Source organism: Rutilus rutilus (assembly GCF_951802725.1).
Source record: "Rutilus rutilus genome assembly, chromosome: 9".
Taxonomy (NCBI): Eukaryota; Metazoa; Chordata; class Actinopteri; order Cypriniformes; family Leuciscidae; genus Rutilus; species Rutilus rutilus.
In genome coordinates this window covers 8,547,545-8,570,797 of record NC_140223.1, presented here as the reverse complement: position 1 = coordinate 8,570,797, position 23,253 = coordinate 8,547,545, and the positions used below count along the sequence as shown (strand labels likewise).

Below are 23,253 nucleotides of genomic sequence, written 5' to 3'. Positions count from 1 at the left end.
CTTAATACCAGGTGTGAACAGGACCTTGATCATTGTGGGTTCTTGGAGGAGTTTATGTGCTCTGAAACATCAGTCACTCTGGTTATTTTATTTTGTGTGATAACTCTTGGTTGACCTGACTGGTTTCACTGGTCAGTTGTCTGCGTTCTTGTTATCATCTGCTTCAGGTCAATGAGCATGCTCAAATGCAGAACAGATTGCTAAATTCAGGTTGACTTTTCGTAGAGGAACAACCGAGTTAATTTTCCCTTCGAGTCAATAAAATGAGGAATCACCATGTTTAAAACTGGTAAAAGAGTCCCAGAAAGCCAGGAATGGCAGCACCACAACTGTGAAACTACGATCTCTCTTCACATGCAGATCGTGTTCGCGATTTTAAATCATGATGTGTAAATCCATTCTTCAGATTTTTGCTATTCTTTCTAGGTCTGCCCATCATGTTGGTTCTCAATTGACTTGATTCTAGAACTGCTGGTGATTTTTATTTTATTTTTCACTGCATATCCTTATGCTAATGGTATCTAGATTTTGGTGACTGGAAACATTTAGTCGCACAAGATGCTAGACAAAGACCTGTGAGTTTGAGAAGCCACAGCACAGTTTCCACCTATTGATAGCATCGCCTGCATTGTGGGTTTATTTTTTGTCTTGCTGCTAAATCCACCAAAGAACCAGTTTCCGAAAGACAACGTGTGTGATCTTGATGTGAGAAATGCATTAGATTGTGCAATTAAGCTCATTCAGATGTGTGCGTTGGTTGTCAGTTGTGCGTGGAGTAATGATGTCCCCATGCTGGCCTTAAAGGGACAGTTCGCCCCAAAATAAAAATGTTGTCATCACTTACGCACCCTCAAGTTGTTCAAAACCTGTAAGAGTTTGTAAGAATGTTGGTAACCAAACAGTTTCTGGTCACCATTGACTTCCATAGTTTTCTCCCCATACTATGGAAGTCAATGGGGTCCAAAAACTGTTTGGTCTCCCACATTCTTCAAAATATCTTCTTTGGTGTTCCGCAGAAGAAAGAAACTCATACAGGTTTTGGAACAACTTGAGGTTGAGTAAATGATGACAGGATTTTTATTTTTGGCTGAACGATCCCTTTACGCCAGTTGGTGTGTTTCTGTATCTCTGTAATCCTCCACTTTGTCTCAGCGGTCGAAAAGACGCCGGTTTCATCCATGATTGTTGACGCTTGGGAGTTGGGTTTCATGAAAGCGCAGATCTGGAGTGGTCATGGTCGGATGTTCCCAGGCGTTTGAGTGTGTGGTTTCTCCACGGACCACAACAGACCCACGAGAGCCTGGGATGTCATGTGTGAGGAGCCAATGAGAGCAGATCTGCAGTTCTCGCTCGCTTGACACAGATAACGCCTCAATATCAGGTCGTTGCTGTCGAGACGAGTGGACAGCTAATCTACTTTTTTTTTTTTTTTTTTTGTGGTTGAGTTAATCAACCTGCTAACAAGAAAAACATTGATGCGGTATTAATAATAACCAGCACTTTTATTTTTCTCATGTCATTTTCATCAACAATATGGTTTAATCAAAATAATTTGTGTATTGCGTACGGAGGCTATTCCATTTTATTTATCCATGCATTTTAATGTAATGTTGTCCAATGACCTGTTTGCATAATTAAGCATTATTTAATTTATTTGCATAAATAGAAAAATAAGAAGAATAATAATGTTGGCCATAGGACTATAAAATTAATTTTAAAATGCACACTGGTTCAAATAGTCCACTGTACTGTAAATGTTTGATTTGGCTTTTAATGGTGAGACTTTTGCTTTTGCATTCCTTTTACTTTCAAAAATGATTTTGATTTATCGGCCAGTCGGCTTTCAGATATAAAGAGTTATCAGTATTCGGTATCGGCCAAAATGTTCATATCGGTGCATCCCTATTTATTTATTTATTTAAGTATGTTAGCATGTTAATATTTTGTAAAGTTGTAAGGTATTTGTAGTGACTGCGGACATTTTGGTGTTGTGACATTTGGAATAGTTTTTTTTTTTTTGTAGGATGTGGTGTCACACACACACACACACACACACACACACACACACACACACACACACACACACACACACACACACACACACACACACACACTCTCTTACACAACTGATTGAAGTGTGTAGAAACAGATGTGGGTAAAGCCACTTCACTGACAGGAAAGATGGACTCACTCTGGTTTACTTCTGCCACAAACACACACTGAGTGTTACAGTTTAGTCATTTATAGCACAGAAAGATCTTGTCACGCCTATTTTGAAAGATGATAATGCCATTGTGTGTGTGTGCGACCGTGTGGCCTTTATATCGCTAAACTCATTCAGTGTAGGTTTGATGGGTCGTCATCGGTATGTGTGTGTCAGACAGATTTAGGTGTGGAACTGTGACTCAGTTTGCACAGGAATGTATGTGTGTGTGATTTTTGTCATTTTGTTGGTTATGTCATTTTTATCAGTTTTGTGTCTTTTTAAAAAATATATTTTTCATTTTAATTTTAGTCAGTTTTAGTCTTTTTTTTTTTTTTTTAGTTTTATTAATTTTGTTTTGGTTTTGTGAATTTTAATTAGTTTTTTAAGAATGTCTTGTTAAATATATTCTTTTTAATTTAAATTTGAGTTAGTTTTATTAATTTTGTTGCGGTTTTGTTTTATTTTTTAATAAAAGCGAGTGTGAGCGTGTGTATGTATGTGTGTGCGCGTGCGTGTGTGTGCAATGAGTAGTTCTACTGAAATGACTGAATGGTCCAACCGTTTCTTTCCAGATTGCACATACTTGCCTGTCTTGTCCCGTACCGGGCGACTGATGTGTTCACACAGGAACAGGAAGTTGGGCAGAAGTTTGTGAGCAGCAGTTTCTCTGGTGCCTGTGTTCTGTCGTTTTTTTTGCTGCCTCATTGTAAGCGTCCCGACTGCGAGGAGGGGGGGAGTTGGCTCATATTTCACATTCCTGCACCCGAAGGACAAACAAATGTAAACGAGAATGCATACTTGTGAACGTTAGCTTTGAAAAACACACTTTCCTTTCTAAGAAGCGAGATTGTTTTGGGCGCGAAAGGGGAAAAGGTGTGGTGTCTTTGATCAGGTGTGTGTGTGTGTGTGCTTTTGTGCATGCGTTGTGGGGGGGAGGGGCGGGGCTTCGTTCGGCCTATTGCGTCACGCAGAACTGAGTGTGTGTTGCCTTATAAGGACATGAGAACATTACAGGAGACACAGGAAGAGGCAGTTAAAAGTGACAATACCAGGAGACCGGACCGACTGGACCGACATGTTTGGCTTCATTCTCTTTCTCTCTCGCTCTCTCTCTCACTTTCTCTCTCACTCTCTCCCCTTGTTCTTTGACACACCACATTAGGAGTTATGCATAACTTGAAAGTGCCCTAATTAGTGGTTTTTGTTTAGGCAAGTGTTCACTTTTACCATATTTTCTGAAAATGAGTCACAACCTGACTATACACAAGTCAAACTGTGTCAAAATTGCATTGAGAAAAAAAACGTTGCTCACTTTATTTTAAGGTGTTCTTGTTACAGTGTAATTATGCATTTAAGTACAGAGTAATATTAATTAACTACATGAACTTGCTATAGGGTTAGGATTAGGTTTGGTTTAGGGTTAGTTGCATGTAATTTTATAATAATTATTATAGAAACTACATTGGACACTGTAAAATAAAGTGTTACTAAAAAGGCAGATTAGTTGCATTGATGTACAAGTCACAATTTGTTATTACATTCAGAAATAATGTAAAATATTGGTACACTGAATCAAAAAATGTTTTACTCAGTAAATTTCGATTTTACCTAGAAACACCAAGTAACATATTGAATTAAACCGTGACATTTGGAAGTAGAATGCAACATTGTCGCAGCGACAACTCATGATTCTATTAGTATATGTAGAACTCGGGTGTAACTTGACCGATCCAGTGAGATTAGTTGTGTAGACGCTTCATTTCCACAGACTCTGACCTGCAACCGTTGAGGTTTTGCAGCTCTCGGTGTTTTGACCCCCTGAATCCTCCGTGGTGGGGGACCAAACACTCGCTCGGTGCATTCCACAGTAAATATTAGCCCAGAGAGGGTCAGACAGACAGACATAGAGAGTGTTTATGTAATGCTGAAGAGACACATTCCATCCTCATGTGGGCTGTGAGGAGTCTCTCTCTCTCTCTCTCTCTCTCTCTCTCTCTCTCTCTCTCTCTCTCTCTCTCTAATGGAGAATGTGTGGAATGAAGATCCACAGAGCTTTGAATGTTCCCCAGTGACTGGCCATTAACATGGGGAAATCCGCTTTTTACTGAGTTCACCCATTGCCACAGAAGTCCCTGCATGTCTTTTTTTTTCTTTCTTTTTTTCTTCATTATTAGTGCTGCACGACTAAGTGAAATAAAGCTGAAAGCATGTTATGGTTTAGAGCAATTTATCAAATTGCGAAGGCTGCAATGTAATTGAATAAATATATGCGCTGCGTGTTTCAGAGTGAAGCGCGGCACTGTGTTCGTTTACACGCGAGCAGCTCTTGTTTTCCCCGTCTTAGAGTGGTTCTGTTCGCGGGAAATCGCTCCTCGTGAACTTCATCTCTGCATCTGCTTTGAGTTTGGGATACTTTAGCGTGCATTCGAAAACACAACATGAGCAAAACATCTTCCCAAACTTGTAATGAGGAGAAGCGCTTATAAACCGGCTGGTATCCGCAAAAGAGAAGTGCTGATTTTAATCCGTTTCCCTTTAAAATAAAAGCTTGATTGTTTAACATTTGATGTACTTGCCTTAGTGAAATATTATTCTACAGTTAGTAATATTTCTTATTTTGCTGTTTTTAATGTGTGTGTTGACCAAATTGTGCAGCCCTACAAACAAGCATTTAAAAAAAAAAATATTGCATTTTAATTCACAATTTTTTTTTTTGAAAACCTGCAGATTTTCCCCCCTATTAATAACGGCTGTTTGTTTTCTATGCTAAAGCAGATTCTTCCAGTCTGGGATGCTGATTGGTCAATACATCATTCTCCTTGTGCTAAAAAACACAATATAATCGCAGCAGTCCATCAGAACAGAGACATCATCTCTGCAATGTCTTCTCCTGTTACCAAACAAGAAACCTGATTCCTCCTGGCAGGAAAGATCTGATCTCCTGTCTGCTGACACGCTGACCTTTGAGCCAGTGCGCGAACACATTTTCACCACACGTTAAATTAAACTGAATGACACTAAATGAAACTGTGCTAAGAAATGCACTCGGGTGCATCGCTAGTTTTAGGTGCATTTTCTTCTGTGGTTCTGGTTCTCTTCTCTGTGTGGTAGATGAGAAACCGCTTCATTTAATTTAGTCGATGTTTCCGACCCTGAAACCCTTTGAGGTGTATTTCAAGCCCGTCCGGTTGCTTTGTGACAGAATTACCTGTTGCTGTCTTCATCTGTTACACAAGCACCAGCTACAGTAGCGAGTTTTGGGTTTTGGCTCAGTGTTGGATGACCGTGTCCCTGTGAGGCCTCCGTCTAATCCAACCTGACTCCCTTTCCTCAGTGAAAAGCAGCTTTGAGAAAGTGAGAGTCCCGCTCGCACACGTGAGTCAGCGCTACTGAATCTTCCCTCCGCCACCGGGGAGTCAGGGTGTCACCGGGAACAAGGGCAGAGATACTCCCAGAGAGTCAGACTCTGAAACATATTTTGGGATGACTTAGAGACTGCGTCTTGATGCAGTAAAGTCACACAAAATGAAGTTTGTAATTGTTGAATTGTTTTCTTATACTCCCCACATATGCAGACAACTGTGAGTTAGCCATTAGTTGTTCAATACGCCTGAAAAGCTGTTGTCATAAAGCATCACTCTGTTCTTGTTTTTCCCTGACCAGCCCGACTCAGAAACATGGACTAAACCAGTGTAAGTTTGGAGGGAGACTGGCCGACCGTTAGCAGATAGGTGTCATTATTTTCCATTTGTGGCACAAAAATTAGACTTCACATTAGAGTAACTTGATTTGGGTGTAGATTGAATGCTAAATATTGCAATTAGGGGTGTGCGATGTTGACAAAAACAATAGATATATCGATATTTATGGGGATTTTTCTTCAATATAAAGAGATTCATTAATGAGTGAGTCATTGAATCATTCACTCAACCGATTTGTTCATTCAGTAACGAAACACCTTTGTTTGGAACTGTTGTCTTTCGCAAAATTGAGCAAAAAACATGCAATACTGTGTCTAAAATGTAAGTCACTTATTATAAACTTGCATGAAATCAATATTACATTTGTGAGAGAAATTGATTATATTAAATTATATAAATATAAAAGATATACAGAGCTTTTTCATCTTGAATATTGAGGGACATACTTGATAATCTCAGATCAAATGTTGTTATAACGACAATCACGATATTATCGTTATTATGATATACACAATATTATACAATTTTAAAAAGCTTTTTAATTCTTCTGCTTTTTTGTTGGCCAAAAATGTATGATATATCAATATTTGAACATGTATTTATTTATTTAAATTGCAGCCTTTGCGATTCGATAATCACACTAAGGCATATCACGATTTTTGTTTTATTTTTTGCGTTGCCCCACTTCACTTTTTAATCTGAGTCGACTGTGACTGTCAACAGCGCTGATGTTTGTCAGTCTCTTATAAATATTTCCCATCAAATATCCTCTGACTTGCTGATGTCGACTGTTAGTGTCCTTATTAGTTACAGTGTGACCGTTTGCCAAATTCCTGCTGGTCCGGCACTGCTTCGGGAGGATGAGGCAGGAATTTGAAGCGTGCTCAGTTTGGTGACCTTTCTTGGCCACGTTTGACTTTTCTCCCTCAAACTGTTGATACACAAACCTTGAGTGTCACCAGAATCTCCAGAGCTGAACCATCATTTCTCTGAGTTATTTCTAAATGTTTGTGTGATAGATGGGAATGCGTGGACGGGGCGGTTGAAGAAGTGAAGAACCTCTTAAAGTCTCAGTTCTACGAAGCACAACCTCATCAGTGTGGTTTCTGAAGCATTTGTTCGGTTGCTTCGAGATGTTCTCGGACTTCATTTCCGAGTCCTCTACTTCCCGTCTCTCTGTGCTCAATGACGGCTGTAAAGCTCATTTCCTTTGAGCCGAGGGATGTTTTCTTGACAGGACCTTCTTTCCGTCCCTCACCTCCTCCATCTTTGAGTTAAAGGGACAGTTCACCCACAAATGAGCAAGTTTGCATGATTAATGTGCGAGTCATTGAGAGGGCAGCAGTCGAGACGGAATAAAAAGTAACAACCAAGAGTGACATCATAGCTTCAGCCTTAAAGGGACAGTACACCCAAAAATTTGAATTCCGTAATCAATTACTCACCCTGATTTCGTTCCATGCCTGTATGATTTCTTTCTTATTTCTTAAGATATTTTGAAAAGAAGAACAGGCATGAGATCAGCATTTCATTTTGGGGTGTACTGTCCCTTTAAGGCTGAATGCTATGATGTCACTCTTGGTTGTTACTTTTTATTCCATCTGCCCTCTCAGTGATTCGCATATTAATCACGCAAACTGTTTCGGCATGAAGTTTTGATCGCTTGTGCAATTTGTTTGTCTTGTTCAATTTCTCTCCTCTTTCTAAGCTCAAAGGTCGTCCACTGCATCTTTCTAATCATTGAGGTTAGATTGATTTATTATACGCGTGTGGGCTGAGGAAACATTTCCTGTGTCACATCCTGCAACGATAAAGCTCAGCATGCATTTCTTTAAATGGGGATTTTTGTGTGTCTGTGAATTCATCTTCAAGTTGTTTTAAACTCTAGAACTGTGCAATTACACACAGAACTGTACAATATCATTGTTTTAAAAAGCTCTATAAATGTATTCCCTTAAAAATGACAATAATTCTGTAATAAATATAATAATTTTATTATATATTTTAGGTAATTAATATTTTTGAATGTTATTTTTAGTAATACTTTAATACTTCAGAGAAACACGAAAATTGTGTATATATTTAAAACGACTTTTATTTTATTATCCTTATTGTAATATATATTTTTACTTATTATATTATTATTTGTATTAGTTTTAGTCATTTGATTTTATTCGTTTTTATTTAGATTTTTTTATTTTGAATATTTTTGAATTTTATGCATTTATATATATTTGTGCCTTCCAACTAACTGACTTTTTTTTTTTTACTTTTTTTTTTTGCTGTTAATGTTCAATTTTTTTCACTCACCGTAAAAACGATTATTTTGTCTGTCCCGGTGTGTCATCTTAAAAAAATGCAATGCTCAGCATGAAGTGACAGAGCAGTCACAGATGTTCGTCTGATTGTGCGCACAAACCAGCAATTAAAAAAAAATAATTGTTGGTTTGTGCGCTTGTGCTGACAGATGACTTTGTCTTTGACTGTTGTCTCGCTTCTCGCTGAGTGCTGTGTTTTCAAGATGACACGTCAAGTTAAAAATAGTTCGGCTTCCCTGTTGCATTTTAAGATCAGCTAGCCGTTGTACACCTGACACACTGAACTGGATCCTCAGCTGATGTGTGGAGTATCTGCCCTTGAGAAGAGATGCGGGTGCACCACAATCTTTACATTTTCTCTCGTCTCTTCACTTTCAGCTTCACGTACAAACACACTTCATTAGTTTTGACAGCCGTTCTCTGTGCAGCGTAACATGCGTGTCTGGCATTCCTAAAATCACTCTCGTGCGATGGTGGGATGACTTCCATTCCTGCGCGAACTCTCTCTGGGTCAGGCACTCCTCTCCAGCGTTCTTCCATCTGGTCTTTCTGTCGTTTTGTGTTGGTGTTTGTTTCACAGATGCTCCAAAGCAAGGCCCGTTTCTAGATGTGGACTTCTGATCTGATGAATGATTGAAACCTTCTTAACACACAGTACTCAAACACAAACAGGTTTATTAATGGCATTTAACCAGATATGTTGTTATTGAGATATCCAACTAAGTTGATTAAGGCGAGACACTACAGGTGAATAGGGTAAAATTTTAAAATAATATATATCACCATGAAACTTTCTCAGTCGATTACTTACACAAGTATATATAAAAAAATGTATAACAAGTTTTTGAAATGTGTATGTTTAATTATGCAAATTAGGCATTATCTCATTAAATATGTGCGGTTTTGCATATATATATTCGGTAGATACTAGATCTGAACATATGATAAAGCCAGGTGCAAAATGATTTTTTTCATAGCGTTGTGCAGGAGACTCGGAGCTTTACAACGATCCCGGTCATGACAGACTTCAGTAAACAGACGTTAACTCGGCATGTCGCGTTGGAATGATAACTTGGTAAATTCGGGAGAAACGTACTGCCGCAAGTAAACAAAATGTAATAAAACAAACATATTCATGTATATTTTCAACGTTTTCTTTATAGCAGCTTGAAAGAACACTTATTGAAGAAGTGAACTAGCCCAAAATCTCAAAACTGACCACTGCATGAAAAATCTATGTTTTTGCCTTAAACTGTTATTTTGTTAAACAAAATAAACTATAGTTTAGTGAAATTGCTTAATTCACTTCAAACTGTTACACCATCATGACAACAACATTTTTGGTAACACTTTAGTTTAGGGTCCAATTGAAACGTAGCTCGCATATCTGGAATCGTCTGCGTTCACATGCTTGCGTGGAGTACGGTTCAGGCTTACAAGTGGCATTCTGCAGTTATGCTTCCAGGGTTATTGTGATTTATGTAGTTCATAGTCGAAGCACTCAAGGAATTCTAGGCAGCAGAAAGGTCAAAGTTTAATATTGGGCCAAACGGGTGTTATCAACAAAAGAGAAGATTTAAGGGCTTCCAGTGGCTTTCTGTCAAAATAAAAGTTTGATGGTCAAAATTCTGACCAAATTGTGCAGGCCTACACAGTGTTTCCCCTACCATTATATAAGGGGGGCGCCCCGCCCTCCTAACGGCTCCCCCCGCCCCCCTTGGAGGTCAAGTAAATTTGATTTGATTTTCTTTATAGCGACAGATTACAATTTGTTATTTTATAAAAAAAAAAAAACCTAAATGGCCCTTAAGTAATATGTTATTTATCTTATTTCCACGATGGCATGTCTTTTCTGTCTGTGTTTACAATTATCCCAATGAGTGCGCACACTCACACACAAACAAACACTTGCGTCACATACAGTTGAGCACTAGCGGACAGAGAGCGCGCGGCTGGAAATGTGTCGCTGAACTGAAGATGGCAACACTCGCTCTACTGCGAGTAGCAGCCGGAGTAGCTCTCCTGCTCCAAGTCTAACGCCCGTTTCACATATATTTCGTTTGCGGTGAGTATTTTTTTTCCGTACCCATGTTAACAGAGCTTTCACACTGCACGAGGATGCAGTCCGTCGATGATCGATCTGTTCCAGTTGCGGTGCGTATACAGCAGTGCAGAGATCGTTTCTGCACCGAGTCTATTTCTGCTGTGCTGCAAACGCTGAATTAAAGTGACAGCGCATGTTTCGTGGTCAAAATGAACACCGATTGACCTGAAAATGTAGTAATTTCACCATAAGTGCGATTAATTAAATAAAATGTAGTAATCTCACCATAAATTTAATTAATTACTACTTTTTTCACTTTAAGACTGAGTTAAAGCAAGGAGAACTACAATTTACCTCAACAAGGCGACATAATGAACAACACTCGTCTTATTCGTGGAGGTGGAAAAACAAGTTCTTTGTGACATGCAAGATTTATTGTATTAAAATTTAAATACAAAAGATTTTAATATAAGTACATGGTTAAATATTTTACCACTTGCTTGAGCAACTTAATATATAATTATATAGAAGTAATGTATTGAATAATACATTGTTTAAATTGTGTTTACGTGAACGCGCGTTCACAGCAGTGGTGCGTCTGACAGGATTATTCTCTCCAATAAATGCATCATAGAAATAAAAACTTCTCATAAAAAAAGCCCATTTAAAATTTATATATATATTGGTTAGTATTTATAAATCTTTTTTTAGTTGTTAGTTAAAAAATAAAACTATTTAAGCTCTGGTCCATTAATATTAACAAATACTTCTATAAATTTAACAAAGGTTATTTGCAAAAGTCAATTTTAAAAAGATTTAAATATGTTTATTTATTTTTTTAAAGAGATATCTTATGTTAACATTTTTTAACTTTTACAAACCATTACCCTCCCAGACAACCAATTTATGTGACAGATAGATAGATAGATAGATAGATAGATAGATAGATAGCGTCTGTGTCAATTTTCCCCAAACCAACCAACCCCCCCCCCCCCCCAAACCTGTAAACCTAGGGGAAACACTGCTACAGTAATAATAATTAAGTATTTAGTAGTAGTTACTACTATAGAAAACACTCATTTTACCTGGTCAAAAACAGCTGTTTTCAGCACGCCGTTTAAGTGCATGTGTCTTTAAATGATAATGAGCTTTGCTCACCCCGCCCCTCTGTTCTGTGCATACACCGTTTGTAACACAATAACCATAACACGTTGTTCATTATAAAAGTGGGATTATGAATTATATTGAGAACGTCGTACATAGAAAACATGCCGTAATGTACCCTGAGTGTAAACAGCCGCATTCATCGTGAAGCGTGCAGCAAGTGATTTGCAAAGATTAATATAAAGATTAATATAAAGGTTAATAAAACGTTATACTCACTTCTTCTTCTGGAGGTGCAGCAGGAACACGAATAGTTGGTACCGATCCTTTTTTCAGGAGCAGCTTCTTAGCAAAACCAGCTTTATACTGAGCCTCGTTTGTAAAGCAGTCTGGTGTGTGAAATGATTCGCGCAAACATGAAAGCATTGACGTTGATCGTGGGGAATATTCCCTTCGAAAACAAACTCAGCCACTGCGTCTTCAGCGGTTCGTCAAAATGACTGCTGTGTTCCTTATTACACTAAAAGAACAGAACACCACAATCGCTTAGACGCCATTCTGCTCATAGACAGTGCTCCAGCGTATCAACAATGACCGCGCGGACTATGATTGACAGCTCGCTCACGAGCGAGGGCGGGTCTGTTGAAACGCTGCTGTCAATCAACAATCGTGGGAGGGGCGTTGATTTTGTAATGTTACAAAATCGAACGGCTTGATTTGAAACGGGGGGAAACATATAAGAAGATAAAAAAAAAAAAACACTGGATGGATTTTGATCATTTTATGATGGTTGTGTACAGGCACTGCCAACACACATATCAGTACAATCCAACTTGTAAAAGTGCATGTACCATTATATGACCCCTTTAAGCAATTCAAATCCGTCATGGCGAACAGTGCGCATCTGAAGTGTCTCAGCTGAAGGAAATAATACATTATTTATCAGCTTTAATATATCAGCCATATTTTCTTATCGGGCCGATAACGATAACATTAAAAATGAACACATATCAGCCGATACCGATAAGGTGGCCCATATATCATGCATCCCTAATAGTAATAATAATAATACTAATAATGGCCAAATTGTGCAGTCCTACAAACAACCACAGTCAACTTCAAAACATTTAAATCGCAATCACAGTTTTTCCCTCTATAGAATCAGTGCTTGCGTGAATGATGAAGTCAAGTTTCCGACTCGCTCTGTGAATGAATCCCAGTGTTTGGCTGTTTGAAACGGATGGTCCCGGGCCGCGGCGAGGGTTAACCCTCTGGGGTCTGAGGTGTTTTTGGGGTCCTTGAGATGTTCTGACATGCCCTGACATTTGTGCTTTTTTCAGTTGCTTATAAACATAGTAATGGCAAAAAAAAATTACACACTATTTAGCACAAACAGGGCTACCATAATATGTGAGCAACAAGAATGTACATGTCTGCATTTTTGAGAGAATAATGTTTATGCGTGGTTATTGAAAAAACTAAAAACTAAAGTTTCTGAAATAAGACCACAAAACACACACTAAATATGTGCCAATAAGACTTTTGTCTAATGGATGTCATCGCCTAGTGTTTTTTCTTCAAAATTATGTGAAAATCACCCTGCCTAATCCTTCACATAACACAATACATTGATTTGAATTTTGCAAAGCACTTTCTGTTTGGAAAGGCCATATGCGGAGTGGGCGTCACAGATCATGCATATGTAGTGGTTCACACCTGAGGACCGCATACTTAATGAGCCATTCATTCAGGTGAGTCACTGAGCCACAAGAATGCAAGAGCAACAGTTGGAAGCATCTCAATTCTTTTTTATTTTTCCACATATTGTGCTTGCAATTTGGCCTATAATAGCCAAGGAAAACATGTAATTGTGCCGTTAATTCTCATACTGTATTTTCAGTTTTGGAATATTTATCCTCTCCCCAAATTTGTCACTAATAAAACACAATAAAAATTATTTAAAGAAAAGGCTTATATTTACCTTTTAATAGTTTGTTTACATCTACCTTGTAAATATTTAAATAAACAACAATTCAAGTGTAATCTTTCTTTGTACAAACTAAAGTATACATTTTATCATACATATTTCAAAGTTAAGGATTTGATTGATTATTTGATTATTTTTGACAAAAAAATTGGCAAATAAAAGCTTATTTGAGGTGGCAGATATTTTACAGTAAAAATGTATAATCTATCCAAAACTAATCAACGAAATGTTGTCTTTCATATGTCTGTAACATAGGTCTTTCATTTTTATTATAAGGAATATAAATGCTAATTTGCAGTTTAATACGTTGCTTATACAAATATATATATGTGCATACACACACACACATATACATGTGTATATATTTATACACAAAAATAAATTTTATTTATATTTTTTATATACATTTTTTTTTCCACAAATTGTGCTTGTAAATTGTATAATATCCAAGGTAAACATGTCTAGTAATTGTGCAGTAAATTCTCATACTGTATTTTCAGTTTTGGAATATTTATCCTCTCCCCAAATTTGTTACTAATAAAACACAATAAAAATTATTTAAAGAAAAAAAAATTATATTTACCTTTTAATAGTTTGTTTACATCTACCTTTTGAGGGACATTTTCCCTTATTATTATTATTCCTCACAGCGCTGCGAGACGGTGTAAACAAGTAATGATCTGAATAAACTTGTGTTTTCTTGAGCTGATATGGGGCTCATGAAAACACAGCCCCTCACAGGTTTGCGCCGTGGATTCCCGCGAGTCAGACGCGGATACTGTGTTTGTTTTAGGCTCGCGCAGTCTTCACTCGGACGCGCGCTTCAATCCGTTGTGGAGACTCTCTTTTCGTTCCAGTGAAATTACAAAACAAAATACACACACACACATGTCTCTGCCTGATATACAACCACTGATAAACATAATCTGATTTGACAAAAAAAAAAAAAAAACTATGAGTGCAGATTCGAACTCAGAACCTCTGACACGCTAGGCAAATGTTCTACCACTAGACCACTTGAGTTCACGTATTTACTCACGTGAAAACTCGGTGTTTACTCGGCGTGATCAATTCGCTCTTGAACATGCTGCCGTTCGTCTGAGTTACAATCTTCCTCTGAGGAAAAGCCAAGGTGAGTTATTCCTCGCTGTCCAGGATCATCTGAAGACCGTCTTTACCGGAGAACATAATGTTCTAAATTTGCTCTAAGCAAATCAAATGTGACCAAAATAAAAAAAATAATCAGTCTGTTATAAACAAAGCAATTGTGAGCGATAAACAAAAGTAACTTGTACAATCCGACCCCCCAAACATGAAAAGAGCTGAAAGAAGTTAAAGAGAAAACAAATAACGCACACTATAACCTTATAAACAATAATATGTTATAAATTATATGCGACTTTTAATACTGTAGGGCAGTAGCCTATTCCCGGAAGCAACCTCCGAGTGGCCCAGCCCATGGTCCCGTGTCGTCAAAAACGTTACGTAAATTCGAAATAGTGCGCGCAGAAGCACATGCGCAAAACCGTTTTGTAAAATGATATAATGATATAAAATGATAGTATGAATTATTTTTCTCCAGTTCAAGCACCTTATGTTGTGATTGCTAGCCTATTTACTTTTTATGTATTAAAACCAGGAAATTTGTTAATGAAAATAATATTAAAATTAAGATACAATTAAAACAAAACGAAATTCGTTTTAAAGAATGGATTTGTGCTTTCTGTTTTGAAAGTCTCTGTGAAAGTTTGAAAGTCTTTTAGTGCTGCTTCAGAGCGCTCGCGTCCATAATGGAGAACTGTCACGTAATATTGTTTTTTCCTCATAAATGCGAACATGTGTCAACTAATGCAAGTAAATTTAAAAAGACTTACCCGAAATATTATCCACGGCTGGATCAAGTCGCTCAACGTTCGTCGCTCAAAATACAAACGTTCGTCGTCAGAGTCCTGCTCTTCTTCTGAGCAAAATTTGAACTCGTGTCATCTTCCAACAGCGCAGGAAAGTGAATAAATGAAACTTGCTGGTTTTAAGGCATTTCAGGGGGCGTTTACCTTATTTTGCATAGATCACCTCAGCTCATTATCTTATGAATAGCGCGCTCTGCGAGTGGGTGTGAACTCATTACCGATAATTAGGTGAGACGGGAGAAACTGTACTTCTCTTTAGTTTCTTACAGATTACATTGCAGGAGAATATTTGTTTTGAATGTGAATTGTTTTATTTAAAAGTAGAAATTTAAAGCTTTCTTTAGACGCATGTTTCATGGTTGTGTGATAAGTATTAGCTGAGTTTCAGTTCATTTTCCAGACTTGTTTCAAAAAGATTTTTGCGGAGACAGAGTGAGCTGAAAGCGCACCCTGTTTATTTTATTTATTTAAAAATAAAAACAAGGTTTTGATGTTAATGTGAGTGTACACAAAAAAAAGAAGACCCTCTATAGTTTATAATCATGTATTTATTTTATTAATATGACCGTAAATGACGGACTTTTTTAAGTTTATGTTGCTGCTATGTGAAAAAAATCCAGCAAAACGCGGGGGCGCGTTTGCCGACCTCAGAGGGTTAATGTTCCTGCCGTCTGGAGGAGGAACCCGAGCCGTTCAGACACCGCTAGGACTCGCACAAAGACAGGAAGTGCTATAAATAAATCAACAAATAAACATGGCATCCACCAGGGCAACTCCTCCTCTTCCTCGCTCTTCCCTGTCCCGTGTCCCTCTTTCCTCCCGGTCTCTCTTCTGTTGCTCCAGGGTCGAGAGCTCAGAGCGGATGCTTTGAAACTTAGTGCCACTTTGGCTGTTGATATTCTCTCATATGTTGCTCACCATTGTGATGATATTTCAGTTTATTTTGATACTCTGTTTCTTGATCTTGGGTTGACAGAGAAAATAACTGATCTTCTTTTGCAGTTTTTTTTTTACTCCATTGGAACTTTGTATGATGTTGTAGGCTTTCCTGTGGCTCAAACAGTACAGCGCTGGCGCTTGCAACGTCAAGGTCATGGGTTCGATTCCCAGGAAATGCTAGAACTGATAAAAATGTAAATGTGTACCTTGAAATGCAATGTAAGTCGCTTCGGATCTTACAAGTCGTCTGCCAAATGCGTAAATGTAAACAGTGGTTCTCAAATTTTAGGGAATTTTAGGGTCCAAGTCTATATATCCGAAGACCCCCTTAGATATCACTGGTACTTCTGCTGGAATGATGAAGCTGCTCGTTTTCAAACTTTCTTTATTTAAATTCTCATTTAAATTCCATAATTCCAGTTTAATAGCAGAATGTTCTTCAGGATTTACACTTTCTTATTACCAGTGAAATTACACGATTTTTTTAGATATTCATGATTTACTTGAATTTTTTTAATTATTTTTTTAGTCGTTTTTTTTTCTAAAGTTATAATATATATTCATTCAGTGTTATCGTTACCAATACCATTACTATTAGTTTTTTTTGTTATTTTTTTTTATTGTTTTTTTTTTTTGTTTTCACTTTAATTTTTAAACAAAATTCATTTTTGTGTATTTTTGTCATTTTTATGTAATTTATTTTTTTAAATGTCTATATGGTATTTTTTGTTTTTATTTGTTTAATTAGTTCTTTTAGTACTTTTAGTAACTTCAACTAAAAAAATTATATTTCAGTTATCAATTATTTTCTTTAAATTAACAAATGTTTAAGTTTTGTTTTTTGTTGACAATAATAACCCTTTATTCATTATTATTATAATAATAATAATAATAATAATAAAAACAAGGTATAGAAATTACACTTTAAATTCCCTCATTCATCCACAATTTGTTTATTAATGATTAAGCTTAATTTTTTTTTTTTTTAAGTTAATTTAGCTTGTTTTGTCTCATTTTAAGCCATCTTGATGCCATCTTGGAAGTTTGCAGTGGTTTATTATCATCTCTGTTGTGTTCAGTCATTCACGCTGAAGCTCACCGTGATCATACACTTGATTTTAGATAATGAGAATGATTTTTATCAGAGCTCCCCCTGCTAGATGGGCTCGTTTTACAGGTTAAACACTGAAAACTTGCAGTTTCCAAATGTTTCCGACTTATGGAGCTTGTTCTAAACTCTTGTTCAGTTCTCTACATGTCGTTGTATGATGGGATTTATGTCCCGGTCATCCTCCAGTCCTGCAGCCGTTGAGTGGGAGAAAGATGCTGATGTTGATCTTGCAGACGGAAACACATTAGAGCTCGCAGAGAATGAGGAAAACGGTTATTACAGTTTCATGTAGTCATGCAGAAGTTTCCCCTCGGATGTGTGCTCATACTCGGGTGTGAGTGTTGGAGATTGAGCAATTCCAGCATTACAGACATTTGCTGTGCAGAGAAAGTATTAATAACCAGCATATCGACCCATTTTATGAATAATCCTTAACCGCAGGTAAAGTCCAACCCAGGAGCCTCAAGCAAACACAGTGATGATACTGTAATACAGTGATGGTATCATATGGTAATATCGTCGTCTTTAGACTGTTTACACCTGTATTTAGTGTTGTCCACTTGTGGTCCGATCAACCAAAGAGCATCTTAACACCAGGTGTGAACAGAGCATTGGTGTTTTTAATGCCACAAACCTCCCTAAATGCTATTGAAAAAGCAATTTATAAAATACATTGTGAAAATATTATTTGGAAAATATAGAATTTCTGTTAAATTATTTTATTAAACATTTTTCCTACTCACTATAGTATTGTAATGTTAGATGTATTATTTATATTTTAATAAATTTTTTATTTTTATTTATTAGTTTAGTTTACACTTTTTTTATTTTTTTTATTTTATGTATTTAAATTATTTATTTATTTGATCTATTTTTATACAATTTTTAATTATTTAATGCTGTTGCTGTATTTAAAAAAAAAAAATTTTTTTTAATTGTATATATTTAATTTATTTGATATTTTATCAACTATTTATTTAATGCTTTTATCGTATTATTTATTTTTAATTCGTTTTTACGCTGTTTATCTGTTAAAACCCTGTACCTGAAACCACCCAAAACACACAAACAATGTGATCATGAGTTTTGCCTGAGCACTAACATCCACATTTCCTCCACAATATGTAGTTTTTCTGCTTCTTTAAACTTATATGAATGTAGTGTTAATAGTAAGCATATTAATGACACACATCCATAGGCAAGCTATTTACCTCAGGCCTATAGAGAGAGAGAGAGAGTAGGAAGGGTTATGTGGATCAGGTGATCGTGAAACCGTGTGCATTGAGTTCGTTCCTGAACGACACCACACCCTCACCTGTCGATCACTCTCCATACACTCGTGCACTGCAGGAGTGTGTGTGTGTGTAGGATGTGGTTTGATCTTGCATGCGTTCTTGCGCAGGGAGTGGCAGTTCATTGCAATCGAGAGTTTTATCTCACGACTCCACAATGCCATTCCTGGTTTCAGTGCAAATCACATCCCTACTGGCGGCCGACCGATATATTCCACACGTCGGCTGAATCCGATATGTGGCATTTTTTTAAATTATCAATATCAGCTGATACGTTTCTCTGGTCTATAACTGTCGGAAGCGGCAAACAGAGTCGCGTGCATAAAAATGCATATATCCAGTTATAAAAATATCAGCCATAAAATAATCCATGTTGGTCGATCAGTAGTCACACAGTTGAAATGACTGACATGCATTGCGAGTGCAACGTGGCCGTGAAGTGTCTGCATCAGCGTAGTGTACTTTATTATGACCTAAAGTGGCACATAAACACATGCTCATGTGTGGCAGAGCGGGTCTTCCTCTGTAATTCTTGTGACTTGGATGCAATGATGTCATCCACACCCAACTAATCATAGGCATTCCACTGGGCTTCACACACACACACACACATACACACACACACACACACACACACACACACACACACACACACACACACACACACACACAGAGCCCCCTGTTTGAGCCGAGGTATTTCAGGCCTCATCAAATGGCATTTGTTGACAGTGTGGATGTGTCGGTCCAGGCTCAGGTCCTGACTGGTTTGTGTTTGTGTGTGTGTGTGTGTGTGTGTGAAGGCTGAATTGTTTTTGTGGCGGGCCTGTCCCTGGTAGGTGCCTGTCGTACGAGGGTAGGGGGTGGTGAAGGGCCTCATTATCCACCGAACTCAATGGAGTCTTTGTGTTACGGGCCGCGGGCCTGGAAACCCCTCTCCCAGTGTGATCGGATGCCTGTGTGTGTCTGTACTTGCTGGTTCATGTTGAGGTGCTGTGGATCAAACTGGTAATCGACTAGTCAGTTAGTGAGTCTAACTGAGTGAGTGCATCTCTCCGGAATTTTTTTTTTTTTTTTAATATGCATATATATTTTTAATATAGAGTTTTAAAAAGGCATTTTTAGAGCTGTTAATTTAGTATTATTTATATACCATTATAATTTGTATTAATATTTTGAACTACCTTTTTTTTTTTTTTTTTTTGCTTTACGTTTAGTGTAAGTTTAAGTTTTTTCATTTTTATTAGTTTTTGCTTTAAAAAAAAAAAATATTTCTATTTAGGTTTAAGTTATTTATTTGTTTTAATAATTTTAGTATTTAAACTTGTTTTATTTCGGTTAGTTTCCAAGGCAAAATTTCACATTATCATTTAGTTTTAATGTATTTTTTTTTATTATTTTTTTATGTAATATTTATATTTTATTTCATTCCTTTAAAACTGATATAAAAATTAGGTAAAACCAAATAGAAAAATATATATAAAAAAACAATATTTCTATTTGGTTTTACTTAATTTTTATATCAGTTTTAATTAAGTACTTTGATTTAAACTTGTTTTATTTCAGTTAGTTGTATTTTTTTTTTTAATTCAAGTACTAGTAATTTTATTATGATTTTTTTTTTTTATTATTTCAGGTTTTCTGTTGTTTTTAGATATTTCTGTTTATTTTAATTTATTTATTATTCATTTAATAAAATTTTCATTGTCTAATATTTACATTTTATTTCATACTTGGATGCTTTTTATTTCTATTAATGGAAAATATATATTTTTAAGTTTTAGTTAACAATACCACTGTATTTAGAGGTGCAAATACTGAGATGTTTATTTCATTTTGGTATAATATCACGTGCTCACTTCAATAAATGTCAGCTTTTGTCTGCAAAGTATGCGATATTTCCGAGTTTTCATAGGAACGGCGGTCTCGTATCTCAGCCAGAAACGCCTCAGATGTTGATTTTCAAACCGGCTTCCTGAGCAAACATCTTGAGCGCTCCTGCATGCAGCGTTTCCTGTTTCCCGGGCTGTGGGACCTTGCTTCCACTTTATTTGTTTTCCTGACATAATTTCCTGTTTGTTCTAGACCTTCACGGCCTGGTGCAACTCTCACCTGCGAAAGTCGGGAACTCAGATCGAAAACATCGAGGAGGATTTCAGAGATGGACTCAAACTGATGCTGCTCCTAGAGGTCATCTCAGGTCAGTGAGCTGTAATCGTTTGCTTTTGTCTTGTGAGTTTTTGGCTGGTCAGTAGTTCATTAAGTCTCATTTGCAACTTTCCAGAGCTGTCGAGCTAATGTTTAGCCGAGGAGTGTGTGTGTGTGTTTATGCTGATGCGATGGAAAGAGTGTGAGAACTCATCCGCTGTGTGTTTGTGCAGGGGAGAGATTACCTAAACCTGAAAGAGGAAAGATGAGAGTGCACAAGATCAACAATGTCAACAAAGCGCTGGACTTCATCGCCAGCAAAGGAGTCAAACTGGTGTCCATCGGTGCAGAAGGTACAAACACTTCTCTGTGCATCAGACTGGATATTCGCTTTGAAGAAGCGCCTGCCAAGTGAAAATCCCACACAAGTGCATGTTTGTGTGTGTGTTCGGGAAATTCTGACCTTTCCGATCCTCCTCCGTCTTGATGCAGCGTCTCTCTCAGAGAGGTGTGTGTTCACACTCGGCACGTTTGGTTGGATTAAAACAAACCCTGGTGCGATTGCTCAGTTAGTGCGGTTCATTTGAATAAGTGTGAACGCTGCCATCTGAACCCAAGCGGACCGAGACGCTGAAAGTCCAAACGAACTCTAGTGCGGTTCGAGTGAAATATGAACGCAACACATTTAATCATTTAGCAGACGCTTTTATCCAAAGCGACTTACAAATGAGGAGAGCAAAAGAAGCAGTTAAACTAACAATAGCACAACAATATGCAAGTGCTGTGACCCTTCCCAGTTTAGTCTAATGCAGTATACATATATTTGTTTAAATAGATATAGAGTAGGAGAGAAAAGAAAAGAAAGTGTTAGTATTGATGTATCAAGTGTTGCCGAACAAGAAGTGTCTCGAGTCGTTTCTTGAAAATGGCCACGGACGCAGCAAACACATTTACCAAAGACATGATAAACGAACCAAAAACAGGAAGATTAGACTCAAAAAAAAAAAAAGACAGACCTGTTTTTTTCTCATCATAGTTGCGATGTTGCCCATCACAGTTCGGTACCGGCATCAGAACCGGGACTCCTCGCAGCGGATCATTTGTGTGTGTGACGGAGGGATTCCTGCCGCTGTTTGGACTCCTTCACACATTTTATAAGCTCTTCACGAGTTCTCAGCTGGTCAATATACCATCATATGTCGGCTACGCACACACAACGAGCGCGTTCAGCCCAGAACACAGCTTTGCTTTGGATGTTCAACAAGTTTCGTTGCAAAATATACGTAATAAAAGCTGACAAATCAGGTTGGGAACGTATCCCTGTGACTTTAGGTTCGGTGTTAAAATGGCAGAATGAACGCTAAGCGGACCAGGACTAAATGTTTTTTTGTTTGTTTGGTCCGAACTAAACAAACTAAACTACAAGTGTGAACACACCCCGAGTCCGTTTCTAAACGCTGTTTGAGTTATTACAGCGTTTGCAATGAATGTATTGAAAAGTTTGTGGTCTTGAATGGTCTCTTCTGCTCATCAAGGCTGCATTTATTTGATCAAAATTAAGTAAAAACTGTGAAATATTATTACAATTTTAAATAGCTGTTTTCTATTGTAATATATATGTTAAAATGTAATTTATTCCTGTGATCAAAGTCTTCAGTGTCACATGATCCTTCAGAAATCAGTCTAATATGATGATTTACTGCTCAAGAAACATTTCTGGTTATTATCAATGTTGAAAACAGTTGTGCTGCTTTATTTTTGTGCAAATTGTGATGCATTTTTCCCCAGAAGTCTTTGATGAATAGAAAGTTAAGCATTTATATGTAACGTAACAAATACATTTAAAGTAAATTATTTTATCATAAAGTCACTTTTGATCAACTTAATGCATCCTTTCTGATTAAAAGAAGATACAATTTTAAATAAGGCTTTTTAAAGAAATGAATAATGTTCAAAATAAAACGGCATGTTTTTCACTCTCAACATCTGCATGTGTGTATTTGTAGAAATTGTGGATGGAAATGCCAAGATGACTCTGGGAATGATCTGGACCATCATCCTCCGCTTCGCCATCCAGGACATCTCAGTGGAGGGTATAATTTAGAGAACTTAGGAGCAGCTCTGCACAGCATAATCAAACTTTGGAGAAGAAAACCAAACATCCGTGATGAATGTCCAGTAAAGCCTGTTTCTCTCTCTTCAGAAACCTCTGCTAAAGAAGGACTTCTGCTCTGGTGTCAGAGAAAGACGGCTCCTTACAAGAACGTCAACGTTCAGAACTTCCATATCAGGTTCGAAACATCTATTAGTGTTGATCTAGAACATTTTATTTGATTGATCCAAAGATTTTTTTTTTTTGTGTGGTTTTGATTGATTGATTCATTCAAAATTGGGTTTTGCATAAAGCAGTGTTATGGATGTATTTGAATAAACTAAACAAACAGCTGAAGATGAGCGATAAAAGATCACACTTCAATCTGAAATGTCTCGATCTCA

General features: G+C 37.2%; 1 protein-coding gene across 2 annotated transcripts in view; it reads left to right on the top strand.

Annotated features, from left to right (window-relative positions):
- Positions 1-23,253, top strand: part of actn4 (actinin, alpha 4) — a 48,579-nt gene that overhangs the window by 12,573 nt on the left and 12,753 nt on the right. For both annotated transcript variants that reach the window (XM_084418606.1, XM_084418605.1), the window contains exons 2-5: positions 20,695-20,809; positions 20,991-21,110; positions 22,764-22,850; positions 22,961-23,048. In XM_084418606.1, coding sequence (XP_084274732.1) covers positions 20,695-20,809; positions 20,991-21,110; positions 22,764-22,850; positions 22,961-23,048 — 410 coding nt within the window. The remainder of the gene's footprint in view (positions 1-20,694; positions 20,810-20,990; positions 21,111-22,763; positions 22,851-22,960; positions 23,049-23,253) is intronic.